The sequence below is a fragment of the Raphanus sativus genome, chromosome 4 (genome assembly GCF_000801105.2).
Source record: "Raphanus sativus cultivar WK10039 chromosome 4, ASM80110v3, whole genome shotgun sequence".
NCBI classification, from domain to species: Eukaryota; Viridiplantae; Streptophyta; class Magnoliopsida; order Brassicales; family Brassicaceae; genus Raphanus; species Raphanus sativus.
The window spans coordinates 29,750,278-29,767,372 of record NC_079514.1 but is presented as its reverse complement, the minus strand read 5'-3'; the positions used below and the strand labels follow the sequence as shown (position 1 = coordinate 29,767,372).

General features: G+C 32.5%; 1 protein-coding gene and 1 long non-coding RNA gene across 15 annotated transcripts; one reads left to right on the top strand and one right to left on the bottom strand.

Moving 5' to 3' along the window:
• Positions 1–370: 370 nt before the first annotated feature.
• On the top strand, positions 371–16,244 carry LOC108854305 (uncharacterized). Of its 14 annotated transcripts, none has more exons than XR_008945554.1 (13): positions 371–573; positions 941–1,010; positions 1,097–1,231; positions 1,309–1,384; positions 1,469–1,568; positions 1,755–1,796; positions 1,882–2,144; positions 7,625–7,732; positions 8,101–8,167; positions 11,483–11,541; positions 12,127–12,222; positions 13,636–13,716; positions 15,695–15,902. It is a non-coding gene; the product is annotated as an uncharacterized LOC108854305 (long non-coding RNA). The 14 variants fall into 14 exon arrangements; XR_008945561.1 differs by having other exon boundaries at positions 12,113–12,222; XR_008945557.1 differs by having other exon boundaries at positions 7,610–7,732.
• Positions 2,157–7,456, bottom strand: LOC108811674 (uncharacterized). Its single transcript, XM_057010078.1, is given in 8 exon segments — positions 2,157–2,958; positions 3,046–4,036; positions 4,204–4,348; positions 4,493–4,657; positions 4,952–5,540; positions 5,622–5,933; positions 5,936–6,567; positions 6,648–7,456. Coding segments are annotated over 8 exon segments (4,011 nt in total). The 5' UTR covers positions 7,250–7,456; the 3' UTR covers positions 2,157–2,383.
• Positions 16,245–17,095: the final 851 nt, after the last annotated feature.

Sequence of the window (17,095 nt, the reverse complement as noted above, 5' to 3'; positions counted from 1 at the left end):
CCAAAAAATAATATATATAAATAATGGCTTTTCTGTAAGTGTTTATTATTTGAAAAGTTTTAATGATGACAATTGTTTTTTTACCATAAAAAGCCTAAAATTGTTTTTATTTATTGTTGACTCATTATTAATTAGATTATACACTATTTTGAAAACAAATGGTTTCAAATATAAATGTCCACCATTAATTGTTATCAATCTCATAATTGGAGTAAGTGTTACTTAGAACTAATTTAAAAAGTCTTTACATTTGGATTTCATTGCAATACCAATTCTAAACAAATAATGGGCTTCAGACAAAATTTTCGGGGCCCAATATGTGCCTATCTCGAAAAATAAATAAACATATGTGGTCTGAAATATCAGGGTTATCAAGACAACAACTATAATCGAGGTGAGAAAAAAAAAACACCTTGATTCTTCCAAAACGTCGGTGACCAAAAAACGATCCAAATCGCCATCTCCATTTTTTCCGATCGAAGAAAGCAAAACACCAGAAACGATGTATTGAGAGGATTAAGATCTAATCCACCGAGAAAGAGATCTTTTAAACAAACATCTTCTTCACAAACGGTAAGTGTGTTGTTTGATTTATATTTTCTTGTTTCTTAAAACAAAAAAGAAATTGGTGTTCGTACAATTTTTATATATATAGTTTTGAGATAAGATGTCTTATTTTTTCATTGAAAATACAGAATCTGTTTGACTTAGTAATCGATTGTAACTTATCAAAATAATATCACGCTATTTTGTCCGTAAAGAGATTTCGATCTGTATTATTAATATATAAGATAAGTATTTTATAAAATGGGCTTTCTAAATACACCTTTTTCGTCAAATACACATTGTTGTCCATCAGATGAGTAACTATATTTTTTGGTAGGAAAAAAGTGGTTAAGATAACGACTAATACAACCTTATATTTTATCTCTTAAAACAGCTTCGCAGATCTGCTTAATTAGGGTTGTTTGAAGGTTTCACAAAAGCATCCGATTCATACTCTACCACAGGTAAAAGGCAGATCATTTGAACATTGTAATTTTCTTCAATTATATATTTGAAATTTTAACAATCATCTTTCTATCTTTTGTTACAGATCGATATTATAACTACAATGGTGACAAAGAATATCCAAAACAGAGTCTACGGTTTGAGGGTGTCTAGGTACCCTGAACAGAGTAATCAATCTCGAGTTAGAAGATCAGACTACGCTTTTCCCTTTACTTGTGAGGTAAACTACAATTTTGTAGACAAAACCTGTTGCTTTTTAATCAGTAAGTTCATAAAAATGATGTTATATTTTTATAGAATGATCAAGAGAAGACATGATGTGGCGTTTGAGGAACTTATTTAAATATATCATGCACCAACATTGAGAAGATAAGTTATTGTCTTTTAAAAATAAAATTATCCACTGTGTCTATAATTGTCCAAATTTATTGATTTTGGGTGGTTAATTTGCTTACAGGATGACGCATACACTCATCCAGAACGGTGAAAAGCGTTTTGAGAGTTCCAATTCATGATCAATGATGAAGATAGGACATTGATAGAAGATAAAATAGAAAGTAAGAAACACCACTGACGATAAGCTGTTAGTCATGATTATTTTTAGTTAGAAGGAGGCAGTTATTGATCGATATTGATATAGTTAATATCAAATATTATTTGATTTCAAAGCTGCTATATGTCGATCAGTAAACAACCATCATAATTTGAAATGTTAACAGTCTTATTTTTATCTTTTGTTACAGATCGATAGGTACTCAGACTGTGCTTTTCCATTGCCTTCTCAGGTAAACTACAATTGGTAGACAAAAACTTTTGTTTTTTAATCAGTAAGTATATTGAAATGATGTTATATTTTTATTGAATAAACAGGAGTAAAACTGGTGTGGCTTTGAAGACCTTATTTATATATATCATGAAACAACATTGAGAAGATAAGTTATTGTCTAAAAAAAATCAAATTATCCACTCCCGTTTTAAATTGTAAAAATATATTGATCCTGGGTGATGAATTTGGTTACAGGTTGACGCATAAACTCATCCAATACGGCGAAAAGCGTTTTGACAGTCCGTTGAAGAAATATAAAACAGGACTCACTATCAGTTATGCCATGCGAGACATGATACAATCAAAAGTAAGGTAATACTTGGACTATTAAAGCTACAATATTAGAAATGTTTTAGGAATGGAATTGATTCTGATAGTTAGGAAAATAGATATGGAATGCTAATTGATTAGGATAGTGACTGATTAGTTTATCATAATTGATGTGTTTTGATTTATTATTTCAGCGTAATCACACACGCAAAGTTGTGAAAGTAAAAACTATTATCCTCATAAAACTTCATTGTAGAGTCTTAAACAAAAAAAAAATTACAGATTTTGAAATATCTCTTTAAAAACAATATTTTTTGTTTGTTTTTGAGGCTTTGCATCCTCATCAACAATCAAATTTTTCAAACCCTTTTTAGACGTGACTGTAGATATAGCAACATAGAGCTGCCCGTGAGAAAAGACTGGTCTAGGTAGAAATATGCCAACTTCTGAAAGAGATTGTCCTTGACTTTTATTAATAGTAATAGCAAAAGCCACAGCAATTGGTAGTTGCCTTCTTCTCATCTTGAATGGCAACTTCTTGTCTGAAGGTGTAATAGACAATCTTGGAAGCAGTATTACTTTCCCGACTTCTCTTCCTGTAATAACTCTGGTCTTCACACAAAAATCATACATTTCTATAATCTGCAACCTTGTCCCATTCATCAAACCTCCATCATGATCAATATTCCTCAACAACATCACAGGGCATCCTATCTTCAACCGGAGATTATGATTTGGTAAACCAGATGCTTTGATAGTGTTGAGAAACTCTGGAGTGAGAGCCTGATCATTAACAGATCCTGTATCAGATGGATCAATGCTATCGGAGCTTAAATAAACTTTTTCCTCACCTGCGATGTAGATGAAAATGTAGTTAATAATAATTTAAAAAGCTACAAAATTGTTTAATAAAATCCTACAGATAAGAATATAGGTACCATCAAGTTTATCCAACATATGCTGGTTTATCTTGTTCACATCCTCATTTGTAGGGCAGAGAATCGCTCTTTCTTGAAAGAATTTAGGGTCTTTGTTCTGTTGTAGAGCTGTTGCATCTCCATAGATCTCTTTGCTTATTGATGCAATAGGATCATCTGAATCTGAAATAAGAAACTCATCTGATATAGTTATTAGTGAATCACCATCGTTACCATCACCAGCTAATCCATCACCCACATCCAGTATCCACTGAGAAAACACCTCTAATTCTTCCAACTCGTCAGAACTCATATCAGTGGATAGCAGTCTCATATTCTTTGTTAGCTTGAGCACCTTGCAATGTTTCCAGAGATAGGATGAATTTAAAGATTCCAAAACTATTTCAGTCCTGCCCGCACTGTGAATAACTTGCAATATTTGTCTAAAATCTCCACCAAAAACAACCACTTTCCCTGCAAACGGCTTCTTCTCTGCACTTCTCATAATATCTGCTAAACTCCTATCCAGTGACTCAAAACAGTGTCTGCTCATCATTGGTGCCTCATCCCAAATGATCAGAGAAGCTTCTTTCACCAAATCAGCAGCATCAGTCCCTGGTGTTAGGTTGCATAGAGTAAAATCATCAGGATTGATTGGTATACCAAATCTTGAATGTGCAGTTCTTCCTCCTTGTAATAGAAGCGATGCAATACCACTTGAAGCAACATTCAAAACAATTTCTCCTCTGGATCGAATAGCAGCAGATAGCAACCTCCACAAAAACGTTTTTCCCGTTCCACCAAATCCATAAACAAAGAAAACTCCTCCTTTTTTTTCCAAAACAACGTCCATGGTCTCTTCATATATCTTCTTCTGCTCGTCTGTTAACTTTGAAAAGTCTCTATCATGAGCGTTTCTTAACTCTTGTTGATCATATCTCATCTCATCCATTATCAACACGTTTTGAGAAGCATTAATGTCGCCAATGGGTTTTGGCATCGAGTTCCAGTTGTTTAAAGACGTTCCATTACTTCTCAGAATCTTCTCAATCTCAATAAGGGCACCTTCTTTTTTTTGAGCATCACTCAGACACAATCCTGTTAGAAAAATAACAAACAAATAAGGACAATATAACTATACCAAACAAACGACTTACTATATATTAATTGTTTTAGGATACCTGGTCTGTTAAAATGGTTTCTTTGATTATACTGAATATCTTCGGAAAGAATCTCCCATGTCTCCTCCCAAACCCTTTCTGGTTTTGATAAATTATTGGACATAAGCATGACAGCAAATGAATGTCGCATATAGGAAGCAGAACTTGAGAAGCTTGTCCTGACAATGTCATCAATATATTCTTGATCATCTGCTAATAATCCCCGTGCAAAACATGCTTCTTTGTAAGTCGGGTACAGGACATTTTTATATGTTTTGATGTCATCAAAGCATGTCGGTCCTCGAACAATATTCAGCAAGACACGCAAATAATAAGCTTCTTCTATATTCCGTGGTGCATAATTAATCCTCCCAATGCTAAAACCTCGTTTCCTGTCTTTCCACTTCCGATCCTTTTTGTCCCAAATGAATCTCGTAGGTATCTCTGCTAAAGTAAGTTTTCTAGCAATAGCACTAACCTTGTTCAGTTCAAACCAGCCCAGAAACATTGTGTCTTCAATCAGCACACGACTTGTTATTTCTTAAAATGTGTCATCATCTTCAATAAGATAGTGAACATTTTGCTTCCCGGGTAAATGGAAAGAAATCTTCTCCACTGGTATTGATCTGTAATGAATGGGAAACGACAAAATTCTCCATGCACCTTCGCAGGCAGATACATATCTGGAAAAAAAATGAATGATAAATAAAAAGAAACAAAACACTGGCACTGATTATATATGACCACGTTGAGTTCCAGATGCATACCTGCCCTTGAAAAAATCTTTTATTTCATTTTTTTTCTCCTCTTTTGGTTTCTGGTTGTTCCCATTGTTTTCCAAAGCTCCGGTGTTTGGCGGCTCAACAGTGATAGTCATCTTGTCCTGCCCTTTATTGATATACTTGAATAAGTATTTGATAGAACCTGATTGATTGCACCACTCCACATTAATATGAACTCTGTACCGAAGTGATAGATCCTTGTTATAGGGTATAACATATCTGTTGTCGCACTTGAAACCATTTTTATCTACAAAATGATCATTGTCCCGTCTCCTGTAAACTGGGAAGCCTTCTTTGTTTACAGTTGTCTTGTCTACATGTGCTTTCGGATATAGCTTAGAACACTTGCCATTCTCCATACACGGTGAATTAGGATTAACAATTCCACATGGACCATGAATCATTGTGTCTTTCACCACTTCATAAAGTGCTGGCTCTTTGGCTTTTTCTGGAATCTCGGCAGATATGATCTTATCAATGTGGTCAGTAGTAGGGAACTTAGAAGTGGGATGCATGAATAACAAAATATGAGCATGAGGCAGACCACGCTTCTGGAACTCAACGGTAAACATTGCTGCATATAAAGGCAAATTAAATTAGGATATATATTATTTAAAACATACATTTAGAGAGTAATTGATGAAAAATAACTTACAGGCAACCGTTTTCCCTAAGATCTGGTTATCGGTTAAATCTTCCATTAGAGAATCCAACTTCATTTTGAATATTCGGCAAGCAATTTCTGGACGGTCCTCTGTCTTCAAATGGCGTTCAGACAAATATCTAATAATCTCCGGCCATTTCGGATTGCATGTAAATGTGATGAAAAGATCTGGAAAACCAAAATGTCTCCAAATGGCCATTGCATCTAGATAGTTGTTCTTCATGTACCTTGGTCCCCCAGTAAAAGAAGCTGGCAGAAAGAATCGTTGTCCTTGCTCACTCATATCTTTTTTTCCTTTTTCTCTGACTGCTTTATTGAGTCATAGCCGTCAGACCTCAAACATGTCTGATTCTGCCTCAAATTATTTATCCTGTTCGTTTCAATAGTAGTGAATGCATCAACCAAAAATTGTTGAAACAATCTTTTTGAATGCAACAACGTACGACACTCGCCCTCTCTTTCAAACAATCGATAGACAAACCACTGTCTCATACTGATGTTATCCCTCTTTAGCTTCTCTGTAGCTGGCGTAGCTCTTTTTTTAATTCCCAGTCTGAAACCATCTTCGCCATAACAAAAAATGAGAGGATACTGAAGTGCGAGATAAGAAGGATGTATCTCACTAATCCTCTTGAGCCAACCAGTTTGTTTCTCTTGCAAAACAATGTCACGCTTATCCATCTCTATATTAAAATCACCAGGGATAAGAGCAGCTACTTCTGAGGCTGTTGGAGTGTCGTAGGTCCTTCCATCTTTCTCACGATTGCTCACAATTCTCATATGGAACTTTTCAGCTCCAGAATCCCCAAAACGTTCACGGGCAGATCGAAATTGCTTCACATAAGGATTAACCTCGTCCAGCATCTTAATTATAAGATCGATAATTTTCTTTCTCAGATTATGTTTTTTGGCCTTGTCTGCAACTTTCCTGTACTTGCTGAAAATATAAACAATTTGAAATTCATCAGATTACATGTACGAAACAAAAATTTATAAAATAAACTATAGGTGTTATACCTTATTACAGAATCTCTATCATCAACCTCTCTCTCATTGTCAACAATGTACAGTTGAGAAAACTTTGCTGAATCACCTTCCTCAGGTTTCATACTACCCATCAAATGCATATTTTCTCCGTGTAATTGAAACGGCTGTGGTCCATGTCCTTTTGGGAGTGAGCGATCAACTTTTCCACCAAGAGAAGTAAAAGAGAAAAGCATATTAATTGCTCTCAAATTTTCTTGATAATACTTGCTCATTTCATCATTCCAAAACAAAAGCTTCTTTATAAGCAAGGGGCTTTCTTTTAGAAGAGGCAACTGAACTTGTCCCTGACCACAACAAAGAGAGAAAACATGATTCTTCTTTGTTCTTTTCTTCCGTTCAAGGCGCTCACCGTACCACATCTTGGCTTTACAATAGTCACACTTGAAAGTAGGATTACCCTCGTCGACATATTCTACACATATACAAACATCGAGTTTGAGTATCAGTCTATAAGGTTTTAATATAACCATAATATAAAAACACTTACCAATACTTTTTGCCATAGAATGTGTACTCAATGTTTTTTTTGTTTTCCCCTTGCTTTCACATATCTTTCTAATCCTTGACATCATAGAATCAATGTCTGCTTTCTCTGATACAGCATCTCTAAATAAAGCTTGAACATGATCGGAATTATTAGATACTGTATCACTCTCTTGACTGCTTAAGTCGTAGAATTGATCAGTTTGTTCTTCAGATGTAACTGCAAAATATAATGCACAGAAAATTCAAAGAATCATTTTTTTACAGATGAGTTTATAATTGAGTGTGATATATACCTTCAGGGGATCTTAAATTATCTGAAGCAATGCCAATATGGGATGGATCAGTAAATCTGGAGTTATAAGTTCCAGATATTGTTGTACGACTTGGTTTAGGATCAGAATTGGAAACATATTTGCTTACAACATTTCTGTGATTCTTAATTTCAGCTGTGCCGTGTGTAGATATTGGATTCGGCATATGACCAGCTGGTGACTGATATCCATCTGCGACCTTATTCTGAGAGATGTTTTGAAGATCTCCTAAGATCCTTCGAAAAATTGATGTCAAAGGTATGGTCATGCTTATAGATGTGTGAGTTTCTGCGATAGCTTTCTCAGTTCCAGAAGAAGTGTTCAGAGTTCTCTTCTTTTTATTAGACACCTTACCATAGTTCGATACCCCTTGGATTCCAGCGTGTGTGTTGCTGTTTGCTAGGAATCATAAGTATTCATGTAAATTCTTAATATTTAAGATAAGGTGTATCAACAACAACTAATGTTTAAATTGGATATAACTATTCTTACTCAACACTTCGTTGCACAGTTTGCGTCCTTTTGTAGCTGACATATTAGATGTATTAGGATTCACTGTAAGAAAAAGATATCAGAACTAAAAATACTTTTTCAATAAAAATTAAACATACTACTTACTTTTGCAGTGAACTGCATTTGGAGGAGGCATAGCTATGGATCGTTTCAGAGAGTTGTCCGAATCACTATTGAAAGGTATGTTAGTCAAATCCCTTAAGACTCTTCCTGAATTTGATTGGAGTTTAGACATGCTAGTAGGAGTGTGCATCACTGCTTTAGAATTTTCAGAATCATCAAAATGTTGTCCCTCTTCCGTTTTCGCACTTTATCCTCGTCCATGTTGCCTTTCATTGTTATTTGTGTTTGAGTGTTTTACTGTTCCATGTTAAGTAGCTAAAGAAATAAAACAGGACACGTAAAAATCTTTATTTCTGTAACATTTTTGTTTAGATTGTGCGTAGATGCAGTTTAGATTTAGGATTTTATTTGTTATTCCTCATATGATCTGATAACCATAGATGTAGGATTATATGTTACACTCTTTTTGCAATTTAATATTTTCAAATTGCATGAATATATACTATATATCACTATATTGTAGTCTTATATTTAGGCATTGGTATATAACTACTATATGTTTATTTTATAAGCACATGTTAAAAAAAATGTAAACTCATCACATAAATGATTTAATAATAATGTATTGATTGGAACATTTTATTTTGTTAAAAGCATACTAATTATATTAATAATCTTAGTTTGTCAATTAGATTAGTTAAAAGTGTTTAAATGGTGAAAAGTAATAAACGTTATTTGAAAATATAGTTAATAATTAATAGGCAATAGCATTCATATATAAATATATGCAAACTCTGAGTGGATATAAACATTGTCAAAAACTATATCCATTTATTTAGAACTTTTTTTATTGAATTATGGTAAGCAATACTTTTCACTACAACTCACCATGATACAAAAAAAATCATGTCAACAAAATAAAGACAAACTGATATAAAAACAAAGCAACACAGATAAGTTTATGATTCAAAAGATCATTATTATCTCCTAAAATATAGAAAACAGCAACATCAAAGCAACAATGATACTGTGTTGATTCAAAATATCAAACACTTATTTCTCAACTAAAAAAACACAAATGCGAATTCAAATTCCTTGTTGTTATTCTGCGTCTCTTCATTTGATTCACTTCTCGATCTTCACATTTTTTGAGCAAAGCCTTTTGATGTAGAAGTGCGTTAAGGAAAATCATCCTTTTCATCTTGAGCCCGTTTAGAAGTTGGTGTTCTTAAAGACACAGAACTTTGCTCACCGTCAGTAAGAAAGGAAACCTAGGAAAAATCATAATTATGTTAACTTGCACACTGTCTAAATAATCATATTCAGAATGCATTTAAGCGGGCAAATAACATACCTCATCTCGTGCAGACTTAGTCTCTGATTGTGAATCAATCATTAGCATGTTATTGATAGACCAAACTTTTGAAACTTTGTAACTCTCAGATCCATAAGCAACATTGTTTTTTTCAATGCAGACACCAAACTTAAGTGTCTTACCAACAACATCTTTAAGTGACTGTGGCAAAAGCTCAGGATCTTCAATCTATAGACACAATGATGAAAATTACGAAAAACAGATTAGAGAAAATTACTGTAAATATATAATATGTAGATGATTAGGTTTTCTCAGCATAAAATCCCCAAAAATAATATAATTCGTTATATATAAAAGTGATTAGAATTTACCTCGTTGAGTGATCCTTTCAGGATTTTTGCGGCAGTTTCTGCTATAATACCATTTGCAATGGTATCAAGTAGCATGAGTTTAGTGGTTCATGTATCATCTTTAAGAAGCAAGTGAACCTTAAACCTGAGAAATAGAATAATATTTATTAACACTTACAAAATTAATCTAAACTGATTAATAATGAGAAACGACCAAGAAAAACAATTTACATACTTAGGAGACACATTAGTAACATTTGCATTGCATTTTTCACACCAAAACATAGGGGCTGCCAGTTCCTTCCCCGATGTGGTGTTTCTATGATTAACTTTAAAAGTTTTTGTGTTGCATAAGTCACATCCAAAGTAGTACCATCCAAAATCCGTATCTATTCCATAGATTGTACACACAACCTTGCATTTCCCAATCTGAATATATATAGAAAACAAACTAAATAATCATGAATATATAAATATCTATACTTACAAATACTTATCAGAAAGATGTTAATAAACCTGGGTAGAATTCAATAATTCAGACACGGTTTTATCTTCATACGGATCCCAGCTCTCAATTCTGATCACCTTATTCTCTTGACGAACAATCCGTTTGTCGTCATCGTTAGATTCAACAATGGACATGTTTGCTGGATCACACTTAAACCTGTAAAATTTGACAGTTAATACACGAAGATTATAAAATATGTGAAGGGATTCAACATCATACTGTAATATATAAACCTTGTATCTGTCTAAAAAACTCACATTTCTTTCAAATCATCACTCTCATCAATAGGTGGATCGATCAGTAATTGAGAGGTATCAAAAGCATTTGAAATTTGGAGTTTACCTAAACATAAAAAAATAAAAAAAATTGATATGTTTAGGAAGAAATAGTCTTAAAATAATATTTTAAAAATATTAAATAAGTTTAATAAAGGATATCAACTTCTAAAGGATCCAATTTTTGCAAATCGGATCAAACATACAACCACTCCCAATTGTGCTTCTTCTGCATAGGATTCCAAAGTATCAGCAAAGTTCCCCCAAAGACAACATGGTATGCGTTCATCACTGCAAATACAACGAAATTAGTTTTAATCTAAAAACAATTGGAAAAACCATTTATTATAATATCAATACTTACTTAATGTCTCTCAAAGTGAATTCAATCTTCTTTCTTTCTTTCCCACCACTACATTGGAGAGTCAACTTTTCTCCAATATCTATTGCTTACTCCACAACATCTAAATTAAACCAAAACAAACGATATAAACGGGTCAAAAAACATAAACAACCTATAATGAGATAAAACTTATTAAAACATATACCAATCAAGAAATTGTTGTCAAGCTGTCCACTCAATATTTTGTCGAACTTCACCAAATCCAGAAACATATCGTTATTATTGTACTCATATGGCTCAATGGAGGTGAACTTCATGAACGACAGCTTATAAGGGTGATTAGTAGGTCTGAATGCACCTCCTGCTATCGTAATGACAAAATTTTCCAGGTTTTTCCATTCACCAACACGGCATTCTGTTCCCAAACTGAGCAAATAGTTTTTCTTGCATGATGCCTGAATTTTGTTTCCCTAAGAATGTTGAGAAAATAAGAGTTTTATAGATAAGAGTTGGTAACTATAAATTGTAGTTATAGTGAAAAACGATATTGATTATAGACATAGAACAGAATAAAGTCATTTACCTTCTTGTAAGCAAAAATTATTTCCATGCTCTCACCAAAGTTACTCTGTTGTTTCCAGATATGAAGGACTTTGACCTGGACCCACCATTCATGTTTGTAAGGCTTGATGTTAGACAGGTATGATAGTTTCAGTGAAGGCTTCATTTTCTTAGTTTCTTGTTTTTAAAAGCGTAAGTATGATTGTGTGGAGTAATAGGTATATATAGCTAAAAACAGAACATAGAAGGCCTTGGTTAACGGAGTCTGTTATATTTTTGAAATTAACATATTTGTGTTAACACAACCTCTAAATAATGGTTAGCGTAATAGAGGAGTTAAGTTGGGATTCTGTTTATAGAATATTAAGTTAGTTGTTATTGTGATAAGATATATTAGTTATAGTTATGCTTAAAACTGAACGCTTATATATAGGTATCGAATATATTATTTAGATTACAAAGGTTATTTCAATAGAAAGGGATATTCGTTTTGTGAACAGATAAATTGGTTATTTCAATAGAATTATATGTTTAACAATATTAAATTTAAGTATTTGAATGAAATATATGCCTTCTCATTCGGGTATTGTTAATATTTTGGTATATACTGTATTTATATTCCAATGGATGTTTCAATGGAACAATATAACTTATGTTAATATTATTTGGATTGTCTGTTGGACCATTTTTTGAATAATAAAATTCGTCAGCTACTTGATCATAGGTTGGTCGAGTGAGAGATTTGGTATGTGATGGAAAACTGATGTCATGACTCTGGAGGTTTCCCTTTTATGCTTCAATGGATATACATACTTTACAGGTATGAATTGTTTTAAGCTCAATTTTGTTAATTATTTTCTTCTTAGATTAGATTAAGATTGGATTTTATGTTACATGTAGGGGATACAATATAAAAAGCAACAATTTATAAAATATAAAAAAACTTAAACAAATATAACACATACACGTTCAAATGCTCTATTATACAACATAGAGCACATTTATAAGTTATACAACATAGACACTTAAACTTCAAAAAAAAATACTTAAACTTCTAAAAAAGCATTACAGAACAAAGTAGCAAAGAAGATTACATAGACAAAGAACTCAATAAGAGAAATTAAACATATTACATAGATAAACAAAAACACCACAATTGCATATTTTATTCTCTTTGTTGTGCACAAAAGAGCATAAATAGGTTAAGCCTTTTGTAGTAGTAACAGGACTCGCAAACTAAAGTATAGTTCTCTTTAGGATGACAGTTGGTCAGTGGGTCAAGATTGAGCAAATTAGCATAGTATTTTCTCTTCCATTCAACACTGATGTTACGTAGTGAATTCTTGATCCTTTCCCAATTCTGATTGGTTCTTGACAGATTTTCTTTCCATTGGAGCTTATCCAAATACTTTTTACCATTATAATGGTAACCTCTTGAAAGCAATAGCAAACCATATAGATACGTACCGTTGTCATTGTTTCCAATTGACGAAAGCCGTAAATGATAGCCACCTTTGTGAAAGTTTTCATGGATAAAGTATTGAATGATACCTTCGATATAGTGGGCCTCCGGGTTTCCATGCTTCAAGCATAGATCCTTGAACTTAGTATGCTCAGCGAGCATTTCTACCGGATTAGCAGAAAAAAATTATAGGCTTACGTTCTTAAAATAGGTTGCGGGATCCTCGTTAGAGTAGTCTTCGTTGTTGGTGGTATCATCGGAGATGTTGATGATGTAATTGTTCACACTCGAAACTGATTCCATCTCTATAAGTGGTTTTGTTGAGTAGAATGTTAAAGTAGAGGAAGGAGAGTTGCTGAGAGTTGAGATTGTTTAGAATGTAAATACAAAAGTCGGTTTATATGGTGCCATAAAGTAGAGAAAAATAAATGAAATGAAAAAGAGTTGAGAGAATCAAATGGTCTTGCATGGTTTTTGATAACAAAAAAATATAATTTTGCATGCTTCTTGATAAATACAAAACTCTGTCATGTTTGTCTCATTGATTTGTCAACTTTATGTCACAAAATTTTTGATACTTGTGACATAAAGAGCATATGTACAAAAATACAAAAGCTGCATATTTTCTCTTCTTACAGTGTTCATGATTATGATTTGGTTTTTCAGGTTATTAAAAATCTGTTTGGTTTCTTTTACATTTTTAGGATGTATGGCATATATTTTCTCTAATATGTTTATGATACTAATCCTTTGGTTTCTTTTACATTTTAGGTTGTACGGCATACTATTGAAACATATAAAAGAGGAGTCAATATCAGTAATGCCTTGCGACATGATCCAATCAAAAATAAGGTAATGCTTGGACTATAGAGTAAACACAATTAGGAATGGAATTGATTCTGGATAGTTTGGAAAATGGAAATGAAAAGATTATTTTGATAGGATATTAAATGGTTAGTTAATCTCAAGATATGTTCCAAACGATTTTTGGATTTCATCAATCTGTTTAAAACGCAATCTAATTTTTATTCATAACGGAAAACCAGTTAACACCAAGAAATAATGAAATAATAAAAAACATTAAAAAGCAACAAAGAAAAGCATTAAAACCAATAAAACAAAAAAAAAACGAAAGTCATGAAATTCTTTTTTCAAATCAGCCACTATGTTTCTCTTGGGCTTCATCACAGTTAATTTGTTTTTCTTTGCGCTTAGTTGACAACTGGTGCAGTGATTTTATTCTCTTCCACATAATATCATCCAGACTCCAAACCTTGATGGCATTGAATTTTTCTGTATCATCAATGGAAATACCAAATCCAAAAGTTTTGCCAACGACCTCCACAAGTTCAGCTGGTAACATATCTTGATCTCCATTCTGTTAATAAAAAAAACATAAATATTATATACTAACTTAAAAATCAAATAGTAATACACAAGTTATTTAAAATAAGGAATAAAACTTACATCCAACAAAACATTCGCGATTTTTGCTGCAGAAGTTTTCACGATAGATGTAGCAACTGGGTCTAGAAGTGTGAACTTAGATTCGCCTGTTTGATCTTGCACAAGCAAATCTAGTTTGTACCTGAAAAAGATACGTTTTGTAACAATTTAAAAAGGGTTAGTTATTTTCTTAAAATAAGCATATTAATTAAATGTTTTGATTTATAATAAATGACCTGGGAATAACTTTCAAAACAGTCATGTGGCAAAAATCACAAAACCAAGTTGGAGAATCGTGCTCGTCAAAGACAATCCTTGTTTTCAAAACTTTCTTTTTGCAGACCACACAAGCACAATAATACCATCCACTCATTGTGTCAATAGCATAAAGTGTGCAGATTACTCTGCATTTTTCATACTACAAAGCAACAAAAACAGTATACATTTGTGAGTAAATTATTTCAAAATATATATTTTGAGCAAAATGAAGGTGATAACCTTATCTGTGTGTTTCATCTCTTGAATGGTTTTGAAAGGAAAGGTTGACCATTTCTGACGAATTGGTTGGTTCACAATCTTTCCAATATTTTGGTACATATCCATAGAGTTATCACCTCCACGAAAGCTTAACTCAAAAAAAAAAAGAATAAATCTGATTTTGTAATTCATTAGATAACATATTTTGTTTAGAATAATGTGAACTCACATCTGCTTAAGTCCGTCAGCTTCGTCGATAGCTGGGTTTATCATCACCAAGGAAGTATCAAATGCATTTATGATTTGAAACTCGTCTAAAACATATAAACAAAATATGTTAAAATAATGTTTCAAATATATTTTTTCACATAAGGCGTTTTAATTATAAACACTTATCCAGACCATTGTCTTCTGGCAACTTAGCATATCTGATTAAACAAATATCTCCATTGTTTGGTTGTCTTTTTTCCTCTATCAAAGTTTCAGCAAATTTCCCATAGATGCAGCAGGCAAGGCGTTTGTCACTGAAATAGGGTCAAAAATATATAAGTTTTGTAAATCGAAAAAATAGTTTGAATAAAATTTGAACAAAACTTACTTCGCATCTCTTAAAGAAAACACAATTTTGGTAACTACTTTTCTTTGAACATTGAACCATATCCACACCACCAAAATCCAATATCTGACCAATCACATCTGTTATACAGAAAAACAGTTAGATAAAAACCCGAATATATAGATTAACGTATTAATAAATCACATTGAAAAATAAATGTTACCAATAAGATATCGTTTGTCATGTGAACCATTTTGAATGGTGGCAAAATCTTTCAGATCAAGGTACATGTTGTTGCAGTGGAGATTAGATTGTGTTATCGATGTTTCGCTCACGAAATTCATTTTGTAGCCATGGCTGGTGTGTCTGTAAGTTCCAGATGGTAGACTTAAGCGAAAGTTAGTAATAACTATCCACTCTCCAACACGACAATGCATCTGGAATCGCTGCAATAATGAACTATTGCAACTGGCCTGGATTTTAACACCCTATATCATGTAACAAACAAAAATGTTGAATTTCAGATATTTTTAAAAAATTATTTAGAGTTGTCGATTTATAGTGAGGTTGAGCTTACCGTTTTGTCTGTTAAGACCATTTCAAGAGAAGAACCAATTTGGGAATCGATTGACATCCATGTATGAAGTACTTTGACTTGGACTCTCCAGGATGATTTAAAAGGATGAATATCACTCAGGTTGCTGATTCGTATAAAGGACTCCATAAGTTTTAAATGACGATAGATAGTTGTGAGTTTGGAATGATTATATTTGTTGTGGTTGCATTGATATTTATAGAGTTATTGTCGTTGGAGTAGTAATAGGATAAGCAATACAATTAAAATCGTTGTTGATATGGAATATTCTAAGGATATATGAGATATGTGGAGTTACAAAATATATTGTATTTGATTTTTGAGATCTAGTAAGTTAGATCATCAAAATATATTTGATAATCTTGTTATTCCATTTTTTAAAAGTCGGGAGACGATTTGGCAATATACTTTTGATATGTTTTTTGAATTGTCAATAAGTCGATTAGAATATTCCTTTACAATTGTAAAGTCGATTTGTCAAAGCCCAAAAATCGTGGATGTTATTATTTAAAAATTTATTTTAAAATAAGAAGGTAATGGCAGTCTCTTGTAAATAGTTTGAAAGTTTAAGGGGAAGTCTAAAAAAGGGCTGCTGTTTTAATTGTATTGATTATTTCTCCAGTTTTGTTTATATTATTGTAATTCATTAATTAACATAATAAAATAAAACATGGTATGAAGTAGTTAGGAGTAAAAGATGAAATTTATTAATTTTTTAATTGTGTGAGAAAATCTAGAACGACATAAAAATAAAACTTAAGAATTTTTTTTTTTTGAAAAATGGCATAAGAATAGTTTCTAAGGTAAAATATAGTTGTCTGACTAATTCAAATATGTCTTGTAAACATACTAACAAATGTATAATGTACTAATTACCTAGCATCCTGTCTGATACCTTTGTGTTCTTGTTGAGATCTAAATGGATCATCGGATTAGCATTTGATGGCTAGTTATAAAGATATCCGTTAAATAAAAGTACGTTGTACGCACGTAGGTTAGTGACCCTTAAGAGCATCGATTATATAAACCACTACATCATGACCGGCGTGCCTGTGCGGGTTTATCTTTTGATTCACATATTTTATATACATGTTGTATATTATTTAAGATTTATAAACAAAAAAAGTTAGAATGATCTGGAACCAAAAAAAATCGAC